The following is a 19789-nucleotide window of genomic DNA, read 5'->3' on the forward strand; positions in this document are numbered from 1 at the left end:
GCTCTGCTTAGCTCTACTCAGAGGGACCCCTGCCCCGGGGCCGCCCCCTCGGGTCGGGCGGGTCCCGGCGGCCGAACCCCACACTTGGGCTCGCGGGGAGGAAGAGGCGGGGAGGCCTCGGAACGGGACCCGTCCCGGGCCTGTCAGAGCCGGGCGGGAAAGGGGGCCGCCGCCCTCCCGTCCCTCCCTCCCCTCTCATCCCCACTCATCCCCTCTCGTCTCCTCTGTCCCAGGCCGGGCGGGGAGGCTGCGGGGTCGGGGCCGCTTCCCCAACAGGAAGGGGCTTGGGCAATCCACAGGAAGGCCAATTACAGAAGTAAAATGCGAGCGTTCTCCCGGCTGCGGCCCCCAGAGGCTGCAGGTGTTCCCTCCCTCCCCTCACAGCCCCCCCCGGACCCCCGCCCTGCGAGGGGGCCCTGCCCAGGGTGGGCGCACTCGTCGCTTCCGTCCACCGATACTCTCCAGGGGACTCCCGTAGATGATTTCCCTGCTCCTAACATCCCAGTTCCCACTCCACCTCCACCGGGGAGAATCTCCAGGACTTCAGGGTCTTGGAAACACATCCAGCACTTGGGAGGCAGTGCGTGTCTTGAGTTTTGGGATCTGGACGGCCTGGGTTCAAACTAGGTTTGCCTGTGGGTGACCTTGGGCTGGTGATTTCATTTGGCCCGGCCTTAATTTCCTTATTTTTCCGATGGAGATAATTGGGAGAACCACATTCAGTGGTAAGAGTCAATGAATATTCTTAGGATTATCTCATCAAAGTTTGTTTCTTTTTTGTATTGTGGTGTTTGGTACAGAACCTTTGCAGTCTCTTAAAGCTAGAGTTGAGTTTCTGAATCTTACATTAATTACAACCTACAACAAACAAAATCACTGGCAAATAGACACACTTGGGGGCATTCGGGCAGGATAGGCCTATGGGTGCGTTGAAAGGCCAAAACCATTCTTCCCTGTGTAATTTTCAGATTTAGAGTTCAGATCCTTCTTAGCAATTGGAACTGAATTGACAGGTCTCCATGCTATTTTCTGTGCTTGGATTTTGAGTGCTTTGAAATTTGAAGTCATTCAAAGGTAAGATGGCTTTCTTTGGTATGTTAGTGTCCAATTAACAACCATAACGTAATCATTGCACAGCAGTGTTTTTGCAACTGCTCTGAACTTCATCTTGTCATATGGAAGTGGAGACTGATTTTAAATAGTACTGTGATAACTCAAACCTTATGTGGTTATTTCATGGCCTGTGTAGTGCAAGTGGGGTTACCAGTTTCCTTTGAAGATGGGGAGGAGGGTGGAGAGCTGAAAAAGGGGACCTCAAGTTAGTGTGGGTTATACAGACTCCATCGTATTCTCTAAAAAAGTTATTTGTTCCACTTCCTTATTTTCTTGTTTGCAGTTGAACTTTCTGTGATGTGTTTGATTCACATGAGTCTAGATTCAGACTTCCTCTTGGAACGTGTGTTCTTGACTCCCCACTAGATGGTAGGGGACAAAGGAAAGCTGAGTTCTCCATTGCCATGCTTATGACTGTCTTGCCCTTGTGCAGCATTTTGTGCATATTTCAGAACATTTTCTCTTCCATTGTATCGTTTTAGTTGTCTCAAATGCCTAATCTACAGAGACTTGAGTCATTTCCTTCCTGTTTTGAATATAATTAGGCTACCTTGAAATGTTGTGTGAACTTGAGCAGCTAGGAATTTGCACTGCCTTTTCTACAGAGCCCTAGTCAAAGAGTCACCTCTTTCTCTTGGGGTCCCTTTAAAAATTCTGATGACTGCGAAGCCCTTCTCTCTGGAAAATGCACATTTAGTCACTCTTTCACACGGAATTCATGTTATAATTCCTTCATGGGGTCCCAGACATTTCTGAAGCTCATTTGTGTTGTTCTTGGAGTCCTGGTCAGGAAGCCCCAGCACAGAACATTTAGGTAAACTGGGAAGGTTCTACCCAACGTCATAAGAACTCGATTTTGATTTTACTCTATTGTGAACATTCTAACATTTTTTTCCATGGGATTCTGATCCATGATGTTGAAGTGATGGAGAACCTTGCTTACTGGGTGTTAAATCCTTGTTGTCTTGTTCCTGTTTAGTTTTCTCCAAGAACACTGTGAATCCTCTGAATGATGTTTGAAAACCAAAGCTAGGTTTCAAACTAGTCTCCCCCCACCATAGTAGTAGCATGAGTACTGTACTACAAAAAGAAGGGTTCTTATGTATCTTTGTAGGTATCTTTCACTTTGATATTTTCAATTTTTGTTTTTCAGGATTCTGTAGTCGTACTGACAGAGTTCTACTTCATCGAATGATTTTGTTTCTGTTTTATTTCATGGCAAACACTTGACCATGATCAAATCTTAGCAAATATTTTACTCTTTTTTTTTTTTTTAGTGAATCTAGTTCATTTTAAATAGCTCCTCCTCTGCACCCACCTACCCAGAAACCCCACTTGAGTCTTTCGCTATAGTTGTGTTCGTCTGACACATTTGATGTTTTAAGTATTGACAAAACCTTTTTCCAGTTGTTATGAATTTCAGTGGCCTCTTGAAAATATCTGAACGCTACTTAGAAAATAATTTAGAAAAGTTAGAACTGTTGATATTACTAAGTACTTACTATATACAAGGCACTTTACCCTTTCTGGCCACCCTCGCCTGAGGTATGCTATTATTCCCATTTTTTTTTTTTTAAGTTTTTTTTTTTTTATGATTGTTACATCCATTACAACCCCTCATAGGTTTCAACGTGTATTTATTTTTGGGACAGAGAGAGACAGAGCATGAACGGGGGAGGGGCAGAGAGAGAGGGAGACACAGAATCGGAAACAGGCTCCAGGCTCTGAGCCATCAGCCCAGAGCCTGACGTGGGGCTCGAACTCCCGGACCGCGAGATCGTGACCTGGCTGAAGTCGGACGCTTAACCGACTGCGCCACCCAGGCGCCCCCTATTATTCCCATTTGATCCATGATGAGGATGCTCAAAGAAATTACTTGCCTGAGATCATTGTGCAGGAAGTGGCAGAGTTGGGGTTCCAACCCGGACTGCTTGTCTGCAGAACCACCGTCTCAACCACCACACCCTCTGACTCCCAGGATTTGTCTCTGATTGAAATCATAACTTTTCACTGTACGGTCGGAAAGGGTTTGAATAAACTGTTAAACATGGTAAAGATGGTGTACATGCATTTCAGAGATTTTTGTGGACATTGAAGAATTCTTAAATATAATTCTTAGATCAGGCAGCTTGAGTGGCACCTATTGTCACCCCATTGTGAGTCTGACAACATAGAGAAAGTCTGTTTTTATCTGGGGTTTCTAAGTATGTGTTCAGTTTACTTGCCCGGTGTGGATTATTCTTACTGCCTACCAAGTGCGAATTATTCCTGTCTCAGAGGATGTCTGCTGAAGTTCCGTGGGATTTCGTGGGAAAAAAGTATTGTACCCACACCAAAAATATTACTCGTTTTTATTTTACATCTTTGCCTCTGTGAAGCTGCTGCCATTACAGCTTCTGTTCCTTCAGATCAATTGTAAGGTGGGGAGGGGGAGGGGGGGACTCGGCCGTTTATTTGAAATGAGTAATGGATGTCATAGAACATTTCCTAACAAAGGCCAGGTTCCTCAGTCCGTCCTTTGAGCCACATAGCCAAGCAGGTCTGTTGTCATGTTTCTTGCAGCTTTCTGCTAAGCATGGAGCCGTGTGGAGGTATGGCAGTAGATTAGTAGATTTGCTTGAGATAATGCTTCAGATAATGTGGATTATTCACTGACATGATTATGTTCTCTTGCCCTTTGTGGAGATGGGTTTGAGATGATTCATGCGTACCCTCTCAGTTTGCTTGTCTTATGTGGAATGAAGGAGCGAGCATCTGAGATGGTAGATCCCATCAGGGCTACAGACTGTGGCCCTGGACCGGAAAGGGGACAGCTGCTTATTTAGGGCTTCAACTCGTGTTTAGTCTCATTTCACGTTGTGCCGAGTCAAGCCAACATAGGTGGCACCATCAGACAGGCTCACCAGCTTGGTATGTCCACTAGCATTCTAGAGCAGCAGAAAGGTCTAGTTTTTCTGAAAAGCCAAACCTCGGTCACCTGGGCCCATCTGGCAGCATAGCAGCCCCCGGTGTCCCTGCCACTGAGATGTCATTCTTCCTTCCAGACCCTTCCTGGGCATCAGTAAACCGGGGGACTTTTATCTGTGACGAGTGCTGCAGCGTCCACCGGAGCCTGGGGCGCCACGTCTCCCAAGTAAGGCACCTGAAGCACGCGCCGTGGCCTCCCACGCTGCTGCAGGTAAAGAGTAAGGACTCACCCAGCATGTAATTGGAGCTTTCGGGGCTCTTGCTTTTAGCAACTAACATTTCTTCCACTGCGCTTCTTAAATCTTAACAGCAGTGTTTGAATCATAACTGAATAGAGGTGCCGTGCCTATCAGTGCTGTGTGTGAGAACTAAATTCGTTGTTTACGATTGTTTTTTTCCCCCCTCTCCTAACAAATAAATCTGGCCCCAAAAGCTCAATTATAGATAGATAAATAATTGTTAAAGTTTTTTTGGTAATGTTTCACTGCTGACTTTCTAGACTGTCACCAGAAATTGTTGTTAAATGGCCCATCTTTTCCCTATGCTATGTAAATGTTTCTGAAGGCTGCAGTCTCAGAAACTTTTTATTACGTTTCCTGCTTTGTTGGAAGCATGGACTGAGATTCCTCAGAAATTTCCGAAACATGTGATTTAAGCTTTCTTGAAGTTTTTCTTAACCAGTTAGAGACCAATTAAGTTAACATGTGTCAGTTGAATGCCCAACACCCTGCTAAGTGTTAAGTGAGCTATTTGGTTTATTTGGGGTTGAATGTCATGTCACCTGTACTTCTATTTTGGGGTACACATTCTTCAAGTTCCATTGGAACTCAGAATTAAGCATGTGTTTTGCCTTCATTTGTCTTGAGTACATATTTTACTAGATCTGTGGCAGCTGTACAGCATGTCCCTTAAACTTACCCATATAAACCAAGGAGCCAAAACAAGTGGGTTTGGGTCTCTGATGTGATGGTATCTGCACCAATACAAAGCACAGATGGGGCTGTGTCAGGAGCGTGCTTTGAAATGAAATTGGAAGTATGGTTTATTAATAACTTACGCTGAGAAGTTTCTAACAGCTCCATCTCATGTGAAAGTAGGTGTTTACTGCTCTCAGGTCTTTGTTTACAGATTTCATTATAGGGCCTGAAGAAAGTCCAGAGATGAGTAGTTTAAAATGCCAGGCTTGACCCTAAAAGATCAATTCTGAAAGTATAGCACATGAACCACCAGTGGTACTCAAGACAGATGTAGGTAATACTCAAGTATTTATTTTAATGGTTGCATTATTTTAATGTGTATAAGAGAACTTTAACTAGCACATCAAGCCACAATTGCTAGTACAAGTTTTAAAAAATGGGTGGATTTAAAGAAAAATATTAGGTGGATAGTCTAGACAGTATGTGGGTTGTTAGGAATCTTGAAAATAGTATTTGGATGATCAGGCTTGGGAAATACTGCACTAAAAGGCCAAAGTACTCTTCCTACAAAAACAATTTAATCAAACCCTCTTAGGTCTTTAGCTGTCCTCCTGGTCAAACCTGAATCCTGCATGCAGGTTCATTGTTCTCATTCTAGAGTCAGAAAGCAGTGATTTGTGGGATATCCCCATCATGCTAGTATTTGTAATGGGGCTTGGTTTTCCCAATTCAGTTACTACAATTCCCAGGGAATATTTGTGGAAAGAAATTAAAATATGATTTTACACTGCTTGGTTTTAGATGGTTGAAACCTTGTATAATAATGGTGCTAATTCTATATGGGAGCATTCATTGCTGGACCCTGCCTCTGTTATGAGCGGAAGACGTAAAGCTAATCCACAGGATAAAGTACAGTGAGTGGAATGTTTAATACTTTTATTTCTTTGTGACACACGGGGCCCACTTAAAGGTGCACAGCTACTTTTGACCAGCTTTCACAGGGCAGCACAGGAGGTGGGTACACCTCAGTTGTGCATTGAGCCTTTTGCTTTTAGAAATGCAGAAGACCGGGCACAGGACCATCTCTTCTGCATGGTTGCATAGCACAAGTCAGTGGCTTCTCCAGTTCGAGACAAAGGCTCAGAGGCTGTTCATGTAATCAGATTTAAGCTTAGGTGCTCAAACAAGAGGCAGTCAGACCAGAAATCTCGGTTCTGGGCTCCAGTCTGCCTGATGGTTCACCTAAAGGATGGGATGAAACGCCCCTTCCTTGCAAGGCCACTAGGTCAATTACTAAAATTATAAAGAGGGGCCCCTGGGTGGCTCAGTCAGTTAAATGTCCCACTCTTGATCTTGGCTTAGGTCACGATCTCACGATTCATGAGTTTGAGCCCCACATTGGGCTCTGCGCACTGTCAGTGCAGACGGAGACTGCTTAGGATTCTTTCTCTCCCTGTCTCTGCCCCTCCCCCTCTTGTGCACTCTCTCTCATTCTCTCAGAATACGTAAATAAACTTAAAAAAAGTTTTAAAAAAGAGAATTACAAAGAGTGGAGAGGTGCTGTAAAAAGCAAGTCCTCTGCAGTCCTGGCCATGAGAATGACTAATCGATGTTTTGAGACTGCACGTCTTAAACTCCTGCTGGAATTTATTTCTCTATTGTTCATTTTCTTCTCTAGTGGGAGATACGGGTCACTTCCTCTTCTTTTTACAACCTGAAGAATGGGGAATGTTGCATCTGCATTGCAAGTGAGCTGTTTTCCTTTTTGTTTTCGAACAGTCCTAATAAAGCAGAATTCATCAGAGCCAAGTATCAGATGTTGGCGTTTGTGCATCGCTTGCCTTGCCGGGATGACGACAGTGTGACTGCCAAAGACCTTAGCAAGGTGGGCCGCACCTTTTATTTATTTATTTATTTTTTAATTTTTTTTTTAACGTTTATTTATTTTTGAGACAGAAAGAGGCAGAGCATGAACGGGGGAGGGTCAGAGAGAGGGAGACACAGAATCTGAAACAGGCTCCAGGCTCTGAGCTGTCAGCACAGAGCCCGACGCGGGGCTCGAACTCATGGACTGTGAGATCATGACCTGAGCCGAAGTTGGCCGCTTAACCGACTGAGCCACCCAGGCGCCCCGGGCCGCACCTTTTAAAATCCCTACTGTTGCTGGATGAAACAGTGTATTGTTTTGCTTGAAAAAAAACTTAAAGAGGAAGAAGGGAAAAACAACACAAAAACTCCTTTCTGTATTCTAAATAATTAATAACAGCCTTTTTTGGAATTGGTTTCATCTTTAATCTTAATTGAAATGGCAGCCATTCATCTTAGTGGAGGTACAAGGGCAAAGAGAAAAAATAAGTATGTATCTAGAAAACAATTTGTGTTTTTCAGATACAGTTTTAAAGTTGTATTTCTAGGAGCGCCTGGGTGGCTCAGTTGGTCAAGCATCTGGGACTCTTGACTTTGGCTCAGGCCATTGATTTCATGGTTCATGGGTTTGAGCCCCACGCTATCGGTGTGGAGCCTGGTTGGATTTTCTCTCTCTGTCCCTCCCCTGCTCATACTCTCTCTTTTTCAAAATAAATAAATAAAACTTAAAAAAATATTTTTTAATAAAACAATACAATTATATTTCTATAAGTTTTTTGATTAACTTTGAAATAGGAACCATCCTTGAGTTGTTTCTAGAAGGGACTGGAAAGCTTGAGGGACTTCTTTAGGCATCCAGGTTGTATACTGAGTAGGGTCTTCAGGAAGCAGGATGACTCAAAGCTGTAGTGCTCAGGATTCTTTATTATACTTGCAAAACGAGTAGCCGCCTTTCTTTATGTGGGCCTTTGCATGTTTTTGAGAGATGCCCTGAGAAATACGTATCTTTATTTTCAAAGCATTGCCTTTAGGAAATGTTCACGCAGAGCATGGGCACTCACAAGTCAGATTTTTTAAAGTTTGCATAGAAGTACATGTAATTGGGGGGCGCCTGTGTGGCTTAGTCAGTTGAGCGTCTGACTTCGTCTCAGGTCATGATCTTGCGGTTTGTGAGTTCGAGCCCCGCGTTGGGCTCTGTGCTGACAGCTCAGAGCCTGGAGCCTGCCTCAGATGCTGTGTCTCCCTCTCTCTCTGCCCCTCCCTGGCTCATGCTCTGTCCCTCTCTCTCAAAAATAAATAAACATTCCAAAAAAAAGAAGTACATGTAATTGTTTCTGTTAATTAATAAGGCTTGGCATGGGTTTTTTTTACCAATTGAAAATTATTAAATAAGCTAATTTAAAAAAATTTTTTTTCAACGTTTATTTATTTTTGGACAGAGAGAGACAGAGCATGAATGGGGGAGGGGCAGAGAGAGAGGGAGACACAGAACCGGAAACAGGCTCCAGGCTCTGAGCCATCAGCCCAGAGCCCGACGCGGAGCTCGAACTCACGGACCTCGAGATCGTGATCTGGCTGAAGTCGGACGCTTAACTGACTGCGCCACCCAGGCGCCCCTAAATAAGCTAATTTTAAAAATAAGGCATGGATATAGTTGCTGCAGTAGGTTTCTGCATTCTTAGATTAAGAGATACGGCATTTTGGACAATTCTAGATTGGACTTGAAGGAAAGCTCATCTTCTGCATGTGTAAAAGCTTTTCTGCAGTGGTACAGAATTTGGTATACACAGGCCTATTTCAATAGACCCTGGTTAATGTATTTGGTTAAAATCAGACTTGGTTAAAGTATTGTATACAGCGCCAAGAGTGGTGTTGTGGAGAGGGTGTGCTATAAGGCAGAATCCTGTAGTTTATGCGGTGTGGGATATGCAATATATGGAGCGGGCCAATAACAACAGCAGATGATAACAACGGTTATAAAAACAACAGCAGCTGTATTCTTTGAGCATTTCCTGTGTACCAGGCTCCATGCAAAGCACTTTGTTATATCATTGACTCCTTACAGTAACCCTGTGAATAATAGGTGGCATCGTTATCACCATTTTAGAGATGAGAAAACAAAGGCTCAGATTGCTTAAAGAACTTCCCGCAAGGTCACACAACTTGAAGGGTGTATGGTTTGAAATTTTGGTCTTTGAGACTTCAGAACCATGTTCAACCCCCTTCTCATACTGCCTGTCACTCCAGGTCTGGCTGTGCCCCCTAGACAGATCATGTATCTGGGCCTGTCGGCTTTCCCAGCCCTTGTTTCCTTCTCAGTAAAGTGCACCTGGCCCCACCTGAGAGCCCAGAGGTGGTTGTGATCAGCAAGGGAGAGACTGCTTCATCCATCTTACTGAGCTAAATGAAGATTGTTACTCACGTAATTTATGTTAAAATGATCTGCCAGTTGCTCTAGTACACCGTTCTTTACGCTTTTAGTAAACATTTTTTTGGTTTGTGTTTTTCAGCAACTCCATTCAAGCGTGAGAACAGGGAATCTCGAAACCTGTTTGAGGCTGTTATCTTTAGGAGCACAAGCCAACTTCTTTCACCCTGTGAGAAAAGCATGAATTGATTCAGATATTAAATTGAAACTAAGTGGGTTGTGTTTGTGTAGCCTTTAGTTTTATTTAATTTGCTTGTTTGCCTACTTTTTATTAATACTCAGGAAAAAGGAAACACCCCACTCCATGTTGCCTCCAAAGCAGGGCAGATTTTACAGGCGGAATTATTGGCAGTATATGGAGCAGACCCGGGCACACAGGATTCTAGTGGAAAAACTCCTGTTGATTATGCAAGGTAAGAGACCTAGATTCTGGTCGCTCCCTTGGTTAGGGATTATTTATATTGGGTATGATTCATTGTTAGGTGGCTAAATTGCATATGGTTAACATTTAACCCCTTGAAGTTAAGGATTTGCGTCCTATTATTTTGCAGATACAAACGAGCGCAGAGGCTGACAAAGTCACAGAGGGTAGACCCATTAACCAGTTAGCTTTCAGTCTTTCACGTGACTTAAAATGCAATGGTATTTGAGCCAAATCAAGTATCAAGAATTGCAGACCCCACCCCTCAGTTTTTTAACATGTTTAGTCATTGCTTAAACTTAAGAACAGATCCGTATGGATAGATCTATGATTAAACAAGTACAGGGTAAAATGTTAATTGTAGGTTTTAGGTAGCCGACATATGAGTGCTTGCTATAAAATTCTTCTTGGTTTAAAAACTTTGACTGTGAAATGCTGGAAGAATAAACAAATCCATAAATTAGTCTTGAATATCCTTTAAATGATAGAAGGTGGCTTATCTTTCTTCTTCTTGCAAATTAACTTTATTAACTGCAAGGCACTGTACTCTTTTCTGCAGAGGATAAAATGGGTGAGATGACAAAACTGTGCCTTCCCAGAATTTATTATCTCATAGAGGAGATGATTCAAAAATGCATGAAAGAGTTAAATGAAGCAAGATAACATGGAATTCAGTGCCAGAATGGACAACTCATCTTAAAAGGCATATATAGGGTTTTTTTCATTGTGGCCTAAATCATTAAGAAATTTCTTTAGTTGGACTTTGAAAAATGGGTTGGATTTGGGGGTGTGAAAGAGAAGCTAAGTAAGACATTCCAGGTGAAAAAGAAAGGCCTGAGTCAAGTTCAGGAGGGAGGGATGGATAGGGCATGTTCAGCACAGCAAAGTGCTTCGCTGGATAGAGGAGGGTGAGCTGAGATACTGAGGAATATAGTATTTCATCAGATCTGAGACTCCGCCAATTGTACGGGTCATAATTATCTCATATACCACTAAAAAATGAGAAAAAACTCGGACAATTTAATGATGGATGGGGGCACCTGAGTCGCTCAGTTGGTAAACATCTGACTCTTGAGTTTGGCTCAGGTCACAGTCTTGCAGTTTGTGGGTTAGAGTCCTGCATTGGGCTCTGTGCTGATAGCGTGGAGCCTGCTTGGGATTCTCTCTCTGCTCCTCCCCTGCTCTTTCTCTTAAAATAAATAAATAAACTTAAAAAAAATAATGATGAATGTACCATCAATTGTCACATACTTCCTGATTTCACAGCTGTTTAAAAAAATGAGGAAAAAAAGATGCGTATCTCAGAAATCAAACGTGTAGTATGTTGGAGGAATATTCTGTAGTGTCTTGAATGGTGGGAAGAGAAACTGACAGAAACTAGGCTTTATCTTTTAAGAGGAAGTGAGCCCTAGGTACATGGTACTATCACTTACATTGGAATTTCCTCATGTGTACCTTGCATATATAATAGTCTCTCAATGTAATAACTTATTTATGTGCCGTGTTACCAAAAGGATTTCAAACAGTTTAAATACTTATTTCATAAGACACTAAAGGCAAACCTAATGTTTTCTGTTATGGAAATTGAAGTTAAGGATGTAAAATAGTTACAGGTGTGAGCTGTGTGTTCTTTTTGGTCTCTCCCTGAATTAAAGACCTTGAAGTGGTTACTGAACTCATCCAGAGTCAGACTGGCTGCAAGAGCCTCTAGGGGAAGGACCTTCTTCATAATACTGATGTTCACACTCATCCCATCCTGACTGATTCAGAATTTCCGAGGTTGGGGCCTGGATATCTGTATGTTTTCTAAAGCATTCTAATTCAATTTTGAGAACCTGTACTCTAGACCATTTATTAGTTTTATGTTGTACCTTCTTAGATGAAGTTATTCTTCATCCCTCCCAGAAGTCCATGATTTCCTTATTAAGTATTGTTTTGTAAATTAAAGGAAAGGGAGTAGTTCAGATTACAAAAAGTTTATAGAGGTGGGAATAAGAGTAGACCTTGGAAGTTTACCTCACACAAAAGGTTGATTATTCTGAGAAGTTGCATTTGGTAAATTGCTCAGGTGTCTTGGAAGACATCTCTGTCCTTTTTTATTCTAGAGCCAGTGGCTGGTGAGGAATATAACTGGTACTTTGTTTTCTCTTGATAGGCAAGGAGGGCACCATGAGCTGGCAGAGCGTCTTGTAGAAATACAGTATGAGCTGACTGACAGACTAGCCTTCTATCTCTGTGGCAGGAAACCAGGTGAGTGAAAGGCTAGTGGCCTCTCCACACCTTCAGTCAGTCAGCCTCTGGAAAAACAAGTTGGGACGCTGTTACTGCTGTTATACTGCTTTAACATATCCTCAAGAAAAGTACAAATAAATAAGGATTTTTACTTGAAATAACTATAGCATTTTCAGTTTCATGCAAAGGATATAAGGGTAGTCAAATTCTCCTTGAATTTTAGTCTCTAAGACTTTATTTTAGCTCCAGAGGAGTGACTGTTTCAAGAATCAGCACAATTGAACCAAAATTGAATGTACACCATAGTTCTTGCACACAATGGAACTGGGATCGGAAGAGCAGAGCAGTAACTTGTGTAGTTATTTGAAGAATTCTGCTATAAAAGGAATGGAAAAGGGGTGCCTAGATGGCTCGATTGGGTGTCTGACTATGACTCAGGTCGTGATCTCACGGTTCATGAGTTTGAGCCCCGCGTCAGGCTCTGTGCTGACGGCTCAGAGCCTGGAGCCTGCTTCAGATTCTGTGCCTCCCTCTCTCTCTGCCCCTCCCCCGCTAACTCACTTTCTCTCTGTCTCTCTCTCTCTCTCTCTCTCTCTCTCTCTCTCAAAAATGAATAAACTTAAAAAAAAAAAAAAAGGAATGGAAAAGAGGTCAAAAGTAAACTTTGCCATTAGCCAACTTTATTTATGAAGTAGAACTAGGGTCAGCAAACCATGGTCTATGGGCCAAATCTAGCCTGTCACCTGTTTGTTTAAATAAAGTTTTGTTGTAAGATAGCCCTGCCTATTCATTTACATATTGTCTGTGGCTGCTTTCACACTACTACAGCAGAACTGAGTAGGTTGAGGGGAGCCTGGCTGGCTCAGTTGGCACAGCATGTGACTCTTGATCTTGGGGTCACGAGTTTCAGCTCCCCATTGAGTGCAGAGATTACGTAATTAAAGAAGGAAAGAAAGGAATAGGTTGAGTATTTGCAAGAGAGATCATATGGCTGCAAAGCCAAAAATATTACTGTCTGGTCCCTTACAGAAAGTTTGCCAGTTCCTGATTAGGATATCTTCGTGCACATATACAGCAGTTCCCTAACCTGGCTGTATTACAGAGTTAGAGCCCCTGGTGTGTTCTACTTCCCAGTGAGATGGGGTGAGCATACCCCACCGTTTCTTTCCTGCTAATACGATAAAAACCCTGGACCAAATGCGTGGACTAGCTATCTGAGGACTCTGGCTGGTGATTTAGGAACTCAAAGTACCACGGAGCTAGTGGTGAGTGTCCTGTCTATTTTACTTCTGAGATGGCCTTGGAGATGGCCTGAAACCTGGAAGTGCGGAGCAGGTGCAAGAAGCCTTCTCTCTCTGGTCTAAGGAGCAGTAAATGAGATTCCTACAGGACAGAGAGGTGGGGGATTCCCCTGGGTTTTTTTTTCTCCTCCTCCTTTTCCTCCCACCCTAGACCCTAGGCACTCCTGTGGCAATGGCAGCACAGCTGCCTGAGTCTCTGACCAAGAGCGTGAGAGGAATTCTGATTGCTTTTATTTTTCTCTCTGTTCTCTCGCCACTTGGCCCAGGAGGCAGAGCCTAACCTGGTCTGTTGTCTGCTAAAACAAAAATGTTAACATTCTCCATAGAATTTAAAGAAGACTCAGAGTCTCACAATATCATATTCAAAACGTTCAGGATATCAACCGTAATTACTTGACATTACAAAGAACCAGGAAAATCCCAAAAGACTTGCAGGGGAAAATGTAGTCAACAAAGGCCATCCCCAGATGACACAGATGTTGGAATTAACACAGTCTAAAGCAATAGGAACATCATGGTTAAAGAAGTAAGTGTGAATGTTCTTGAATCACATAGAAATATAGAAGGTCTTAGTAGAAAAACAGAAGATATAGAAATAAACCAGATAGAAACGTTGAACTGTGGGACACCTGGGTGGCTCAGTCAGTTGAGTATCCCCCCCTGGAGTTTGGCTCAGCATGATTTCGCTGTCGTGAGATTGAGCCCCACATTGGGCTCTGCTCTGGCGGTGGAGGGCCTGTTTGGGATTCTCCTGTCTCCGCCCCAATCCCTACCCCTGCCCACACCATCTCTCAATCTCTCTCTCTCTAAAAAATAAATAAACATTAAAAAAAAAAATGTTGAACTGAAAAATACAGTAACTAAAAATTTAAAACTCATGGATGGGCTTAAAAGATTGGAGATGGCAAAGAAAAAACTCAATGAATTGAAATACATCACTAGAAATTACCCAGTTTGAGCAACAGAGAGAATAAAAAAGTGGGAGGAAAAAGAAATTGAACACAGAGCCCCAGGGATGTAGGGGACAGTATCAGAAAGTTATGTTTTTATCTTCAGACTCCCAGAAAGAGATCAGAAAGCGTGGTGCAGAAAAAATATTGAAGAAACATGGGTTCACAACAACTCTAAATTTGGCAAAAGACAGACTTGCAGATTCAAGAAAGCTCAGAGAATCCCAAACAGGATAAACTCAATGAAATCCTCATTCAGACACATCAAAATCAAACTGCTGAAAACTAAAGACAAAACATTTGAAAGCAGCCAAGGAAAAAAACTGACATATAACATATAAAAGGACAGTTATTTGAATGACTATGAATTTTAATTGGAAACCATGGAGACAAGTACTGAAAAAAAGAAAAGAACTGTCAGCTCAGAATTCCATTTCCAGTGAAAAGAACCTTCAAGAACGAAGGCAAAATATATTTTAAGATGAAGGTAAGAGAACTAGTTGCTCTAACAGAAATGCTAAAGAAAGTCTTTTGGTAGAAAGGAAATGATACCAGAGGGAATCTGGAACTTCAGGAGTAAACAAGAACAACTGAAGTGATAAATATCTGGATAAATATAAGAGATTATATTTTCCTCTTAAGTTCTTTGAGATATGAGTGAGTTTAATGCAGAAGTTACAGTATTGTCTAGTGGGATTTTCAGCCTATGTCACTGGGATACATTTGATAGCTACGACATAAAAAGGGAGCAGGTAAAAGAAATACAGAGATAAGGTTTCTGCATTCATCTTAAAATGGCAAAATATTATTTCTAAGTAGACTAAAAGGTTATGTGTACTGTAATGCCTAGCACAATCACTAAAATTGGACTATACAGTGATATGTAGTCAAAACATCTAGAGATAAAATTGAATGTTAAAAATTACTCAAATATTATCAAAAGATACTTTAATTCAAAACAATCCAGAAAAGAGAGAAAAGGGGAGAGATAGGCACAAAAACTGAGGCCCAAACAGAAACTAAATAATAAAATCATAGACTTAAATCCAAACATATGAATAATTACATTAAATGTTAATGATCTAAATGTACTAACTAAAAAGCTAATAAGATTGTCAGAATGGATTTAAGACAGTAAGCTCTAACTGCTATCTACAAGAAACCCACTTTAAATATAATGATAGAGGTAATTTAAAAGCAGAAAGGTATAAAAAGATACACCATGCAAACACTAAGTGAAAGAAATCTAGAGGGGTTGTGTTAACATCAAAGTAGACTTTGAGAGCAAGGAAAATTAGCAGGGATAGAGAGGGACATAACTTGGTGATGCAGTCAATTCACCAAGAAGATGTAACAGTTCTGAATGTGTATACACCCAGCAACAGAGTTTCAAAATCCATGAAGCAAATTTTGATAGAACTGAAAGGAGAAATCCACAATTCTTGGATATTCATTCAGCAGTCTTCATTTAGTAACAGAACTGGTGGATAGAAAATCAGCAAAGATACGGGGCATCTGGCAGGCTCATTCGGTAGAGCATGCAACTTTTGAACTTGGGATCATGAGTTCAAGTCCCATGTTGGGCATGGAGCCTATTTAAAATAAATAAATTAATTTAATTAAAATCAGCAAAGATAGCAAGCTGAAACCCGTCAACCAACTGCATCTAGTTGACATTTATAGCATGCTCTGCCTAACATTTTCAGAATAAAATGAATTCTCGTGCTCACGTGAGTACTCACTCTCAAAATAAATAAACTTAAAAATAAATAAAAGAATTAAAATTCTACAGAGTATATTCTCTGACCATAATGGAATTAAGCTAGTAATAAATAATAAAAATATAACTTGGAAATAACCAGATGCTTAGAAATGAACAACACAGTTCTTTTTTTTTATTATTATTATTTTTTATTTTTAGAGAGAGGGAAAGCACAAGTTAGAGAAGGGCAGGGGGAGAGAGAATTCCCAAGCAGCCTCCACACAGAGTGCAGAGCCCAATGCTGGGCTCGATTCCACCACCTTGGATCATGACCTGAGCCAAAATCAAGAGTGAGATGCTCAACCAACTGAGCGATCCAGGTGCCCAACAACACAGTTCTAAATATAAGTCTAAGAGGAACTCTTAAGGGAAATTAGAAAATACTTTCAGATGAATGAAAGTACAACATGCCGAAATTTAAGGGATGCTGCTAACGCAATGCTTAGAGGAAATTTTATAGTATTAAATTCTTACATTAGAACACAAGAAAGGTCCTCAACCTAAGCTTTCCCCTTAAGAAACTATGAGTTTCTTACTGCTTACTCATCTGAAAAGATGAGTAAAATAAACTCTAAGCAAGTAGGAGGTGGGAAATAATAGATAAGAGTGGAAATCAATGAAATTGAAAAAGGAAAGCAGTAGAGAGAAATTAATGAAACCAGAAGCTGATTCTTTGAAAATTTCAATGAAATTGATAAAGGTCTACCCATATTATAAATAATTCTATGCACACAAATTGGACAACTTAGATAAAATTAACCAATTCCTGGGGCACCTGGGTGGCTCGGTCGATTAAGTGTCAGACTCTTGATGTTGGCCTAAGTCATGATCTCACGGTTCGTGAGCTCAAGCCCTGTGTCAGGCTCTGCACTGACAACGCGGTGTCTTTCTCTGCCCCTTCCCTGCTCGCTCATGCATGTGAACTCACTGTCTCTCTCTCTCCCTTCCTCCCACTCTCAAAATAAACTTAAAAAAAAGGTAACCATTCCTTGAAAACCACAAACTACCAACCACCACCCAATAAGAAAGAGATCATGTAAGAGATCATGTAAATCCATAATCTTACATTTTAAAGAATTTGAATTTGTACTTCCATTTAAGAAAACCCCAACCCAGATGATTTCACTGTTAAGTACTGTGAACTAGCTGAAGTGGTGTTGCCATATAACTATACAACAGATACGCTTGATGACTCATGTGATTTGCTAGCTTTGCAATTATGATACTTAATGGGTATTTTTAAGTGTTAGGAATTCACTTTTCAGGTTTTGCACATTAAATGAAACTATTCTACCAAGTATTTGAAGAAGAAATAACATTAATTCTGCATGATATTTAGAAAATAAAAGGTAGGAAACACCTCTGAAGTCATTTTGTGAAGCCACCGTTACCCTGGTACCAAACCCAGCAAAAACAGCACAAAAAAATAGCCCTCGTGAACATGGACACCAAAATCCTCAACAAAGTATTAGCAGATCAAATCCGACCATATATATGTATATTATATATGTATCATAACCAAGTAAGGTTTCTAAATGCCAAAACTGATTAAATATTTGAAAATCATTTAATGTGATTTATCACATTAACAGACTGAAAAAAGTCATCAATCTTATCAGTTGATGCAGAAAAATATGTAACAGAATTCAACATTCTTTCATGATAAGAAAAGAGCAAACTTAGAATAGAAAGGACCTCCTTAACCTGATAAAGAGTATCAGTAGAGACCCACAGCTAACATCTTCCTTAATGACGAAAGATTGAATGTTTTTGCTTGACTATCAGAAACAAGGCCAAGATGTCTACTCTTACCACTCTTATTCAACATTGCTCTGGAAATCCTAACCAGTGCCATAAGGCAAGAAAAACAAAAGGCATATAGATTGGAATGAAACAGATACAATTCATCATAAATGAGATGGTTTCTATGTTGAAAATCCCAAGGAATCTACAGTTCTTAGAACAAATAAGTGAGTTTAGCAAGGTTGCAGAATGAATACAAGGGAAGCAATCAAAAATCAATCATACTTCTGTAGATTAGCATTGGATAATTGGAGACTGAACCTAGAAAAACAGTAACATTTATAATAGCTCCACATTGGAAGCTTAGGTAGAAATCTGGCAAAATATTTGTGGGATCTGCATGCTGAAAACTACCAAATGCTGAAAGCAATCCAGGAAGACCTGAATAAGTGGAAAGAGAACTCTTCATGGGTTGGAACACTCAATAGAGTTAACGTCATTTCTCTACAAATTAATTTGTAAAGTTAGTGTAATTCAAGGATTTTCTTGCATACTTGGATGTGCTGATTCTAAAATTTACATGGAAAGGCAGAGGAACTAGAATAGCCAAGAGACCATTTTGCAAAAGAAGGAGAATGTGGGCAGAATCACACCATCCAATTTTAACTCTTGCTGTCAAGTTTTGCTGTACTCAGACGGTGAAGAGACAGACATACAAGTCTTTGAAACAGTAGACAGCATCCAGGAGTAGACACACAAATATGTTCAGTTGATTTTGGATAGTTGCAAAGGCAATTCAGTGGAGGAAGATAGTCTTTTCAGTGTTGGAGGAACTGGGCATCCATGTGCAGAAGTAGAAACTTCAGTACCTCCCACACTGGCGTAAAAACTAAAAATAGATCATAGATCTAAATGTAAAACTATAAAATGTCTAGAAGAAAATCTGTGATCTTGCATTAGGTGAAGTGTTTAGATGTAACATAAAAGCACAATCCATAAAAGAAAATACTGATGAATTGGACTTTGTCAAAATTGAAAGCTTTTGCTCTGCAAAAACTGTAATTAAGAGAGTGAAAAACAAGCCACAGCCTGGGAGAAAATACTAGGAAATCACATGTCCAACAAAGAACTTGGATCCAGAATATTTATACCTAAATATATAAAATTCAAATGTAAGAAAACAAACAGCCCTATAAAAACGGGGCAAAGACCATATCCAGATGACAAATGAGCACATGAAGTGAGGCGCTCAGCATCATCAGCCATTAGGGAAATCAAATTAAAAGCACAGTGAGGTACCGCTACACGCCTTTTAGAATGACTGAAATTTAAAAACCCCTAAGAAACTGGCAATCTGAATGGGAAGATGTGAAACAACTGTAACTCTCATACACTGCTGGTTGGAAAACAAAATGATAGAGCTACTCTGTCAAAAAGTCTAGCAGTTTCTTACCAAGTTGTGCACACATTGACCTAATACCTCCACAACCTAGCAGTCCCACTGCTAGCTATTTATCCAAGAGAAATAAAGACTGATAGTTACACAAAAACCTATATGTGAATGCATAGAATGGCTTTTTATTCATTGGCATGTGATCAGTGCCCTCCAAAAGCTAGGTGAGGACTAGGTCATTAAGCCCTGCCTGGATCTGCCAAGACCGCCTGCCTCAGCCCTGATGGTTTTATGCTAATTGATTAATTTGAAGGTGAGCCACAAGACCCCAAGGGTGCTCCCCCATCCCACATGGAGAGCTGATGGAAGCTTGCTCTGAGCTTATTCAGCTCCCCACAAGTTCTGTCCGTAACTAAAGGTCATCAGTTATACTGGGGATGGATGAAGTGTAGGATTAACGTGAACATAACCTTTCTGCCTAATGGTGTCTGGACCTTTGTATCAGTTGAAAATGGGACTGTGATTCTTGCTACTGGCCAGGCCTTAGGGAGTTTGTAGCCAAACTGGCAACCTCTGCCCCTCCCACATAATTCCTAATGATGAGAAAATGCTAATTGCAAAATGTAAATTGAAAAAATAATTATGGTGTTTCTTTATAGATCCTATCAGTGTTTGTATGACCAAAACTTTGGCTTG

General features: G+C 41.0%; 1 protein-coding gene and 1 long non-coding RNA gene across 16 annotated transcripts in view; one reads left to right on the plus strand and one right to left on the minus strand.

Annotated features, from left to right (window-relative positions):
* GIT2 (GIT ArfGAP 2) overlaps positions 1–19789 on the plus strand; it is a 52982-nt gene that overhangs the window by 192 nt on the left and 33001 nt on the right. For all 15 annotated transcript variants that reach the window (XM_030336304.2, XM_030336312.2, XM_030336315.1 and 12 more), the window contains exons 2-7: positions 4158–4291; positions 5799–5911; positions 6777–6882; positions 9374–9460; positions 9574–9704; positions 11868–11962. In XM_030336304.2, the coding sequence (XP_030192164.1) occupies positions 4158–4291; positions 5799–5911; positions 6777–6882; positions 9374–9460; positions 9574–9704; positions 11868–11962 (666 nt within the window). The remainder of the gene's footprint in view (positions 1–4157; positions 4292–5798; positions 5912–6776; positions 6883–9373; positions 9461–9573; positions 9705–11867; positions 11963–19789) is intronic.
* LOC115528301 lies at positions 6804–7224 on the minus strand. Its single transcript, XR_003973206.1, has 2 exons — positions 7140–7224; positions 6804–6893 (listed from the first exon to the last, which is right to left on the minus strand). It is a non-coding gene; the product is annotated as an uncharacterized LOC115528301 (long non-coding RNA).

The sequence above is a fragment of the Lynx canadensis genome, chromosome D3 (assembly GCF_007474595.2).
Source record: "Lynx canadensis isolate LIC74 chromosome D3, mLynCan4.pri.v2, whole genome shotgun sequence".
Taxonomy (NCBI): Eukaryota; Metazoa; Chordata; class Mammalia; order Carnivora; family Felidae; genus Lynx; species Lynx canadensis.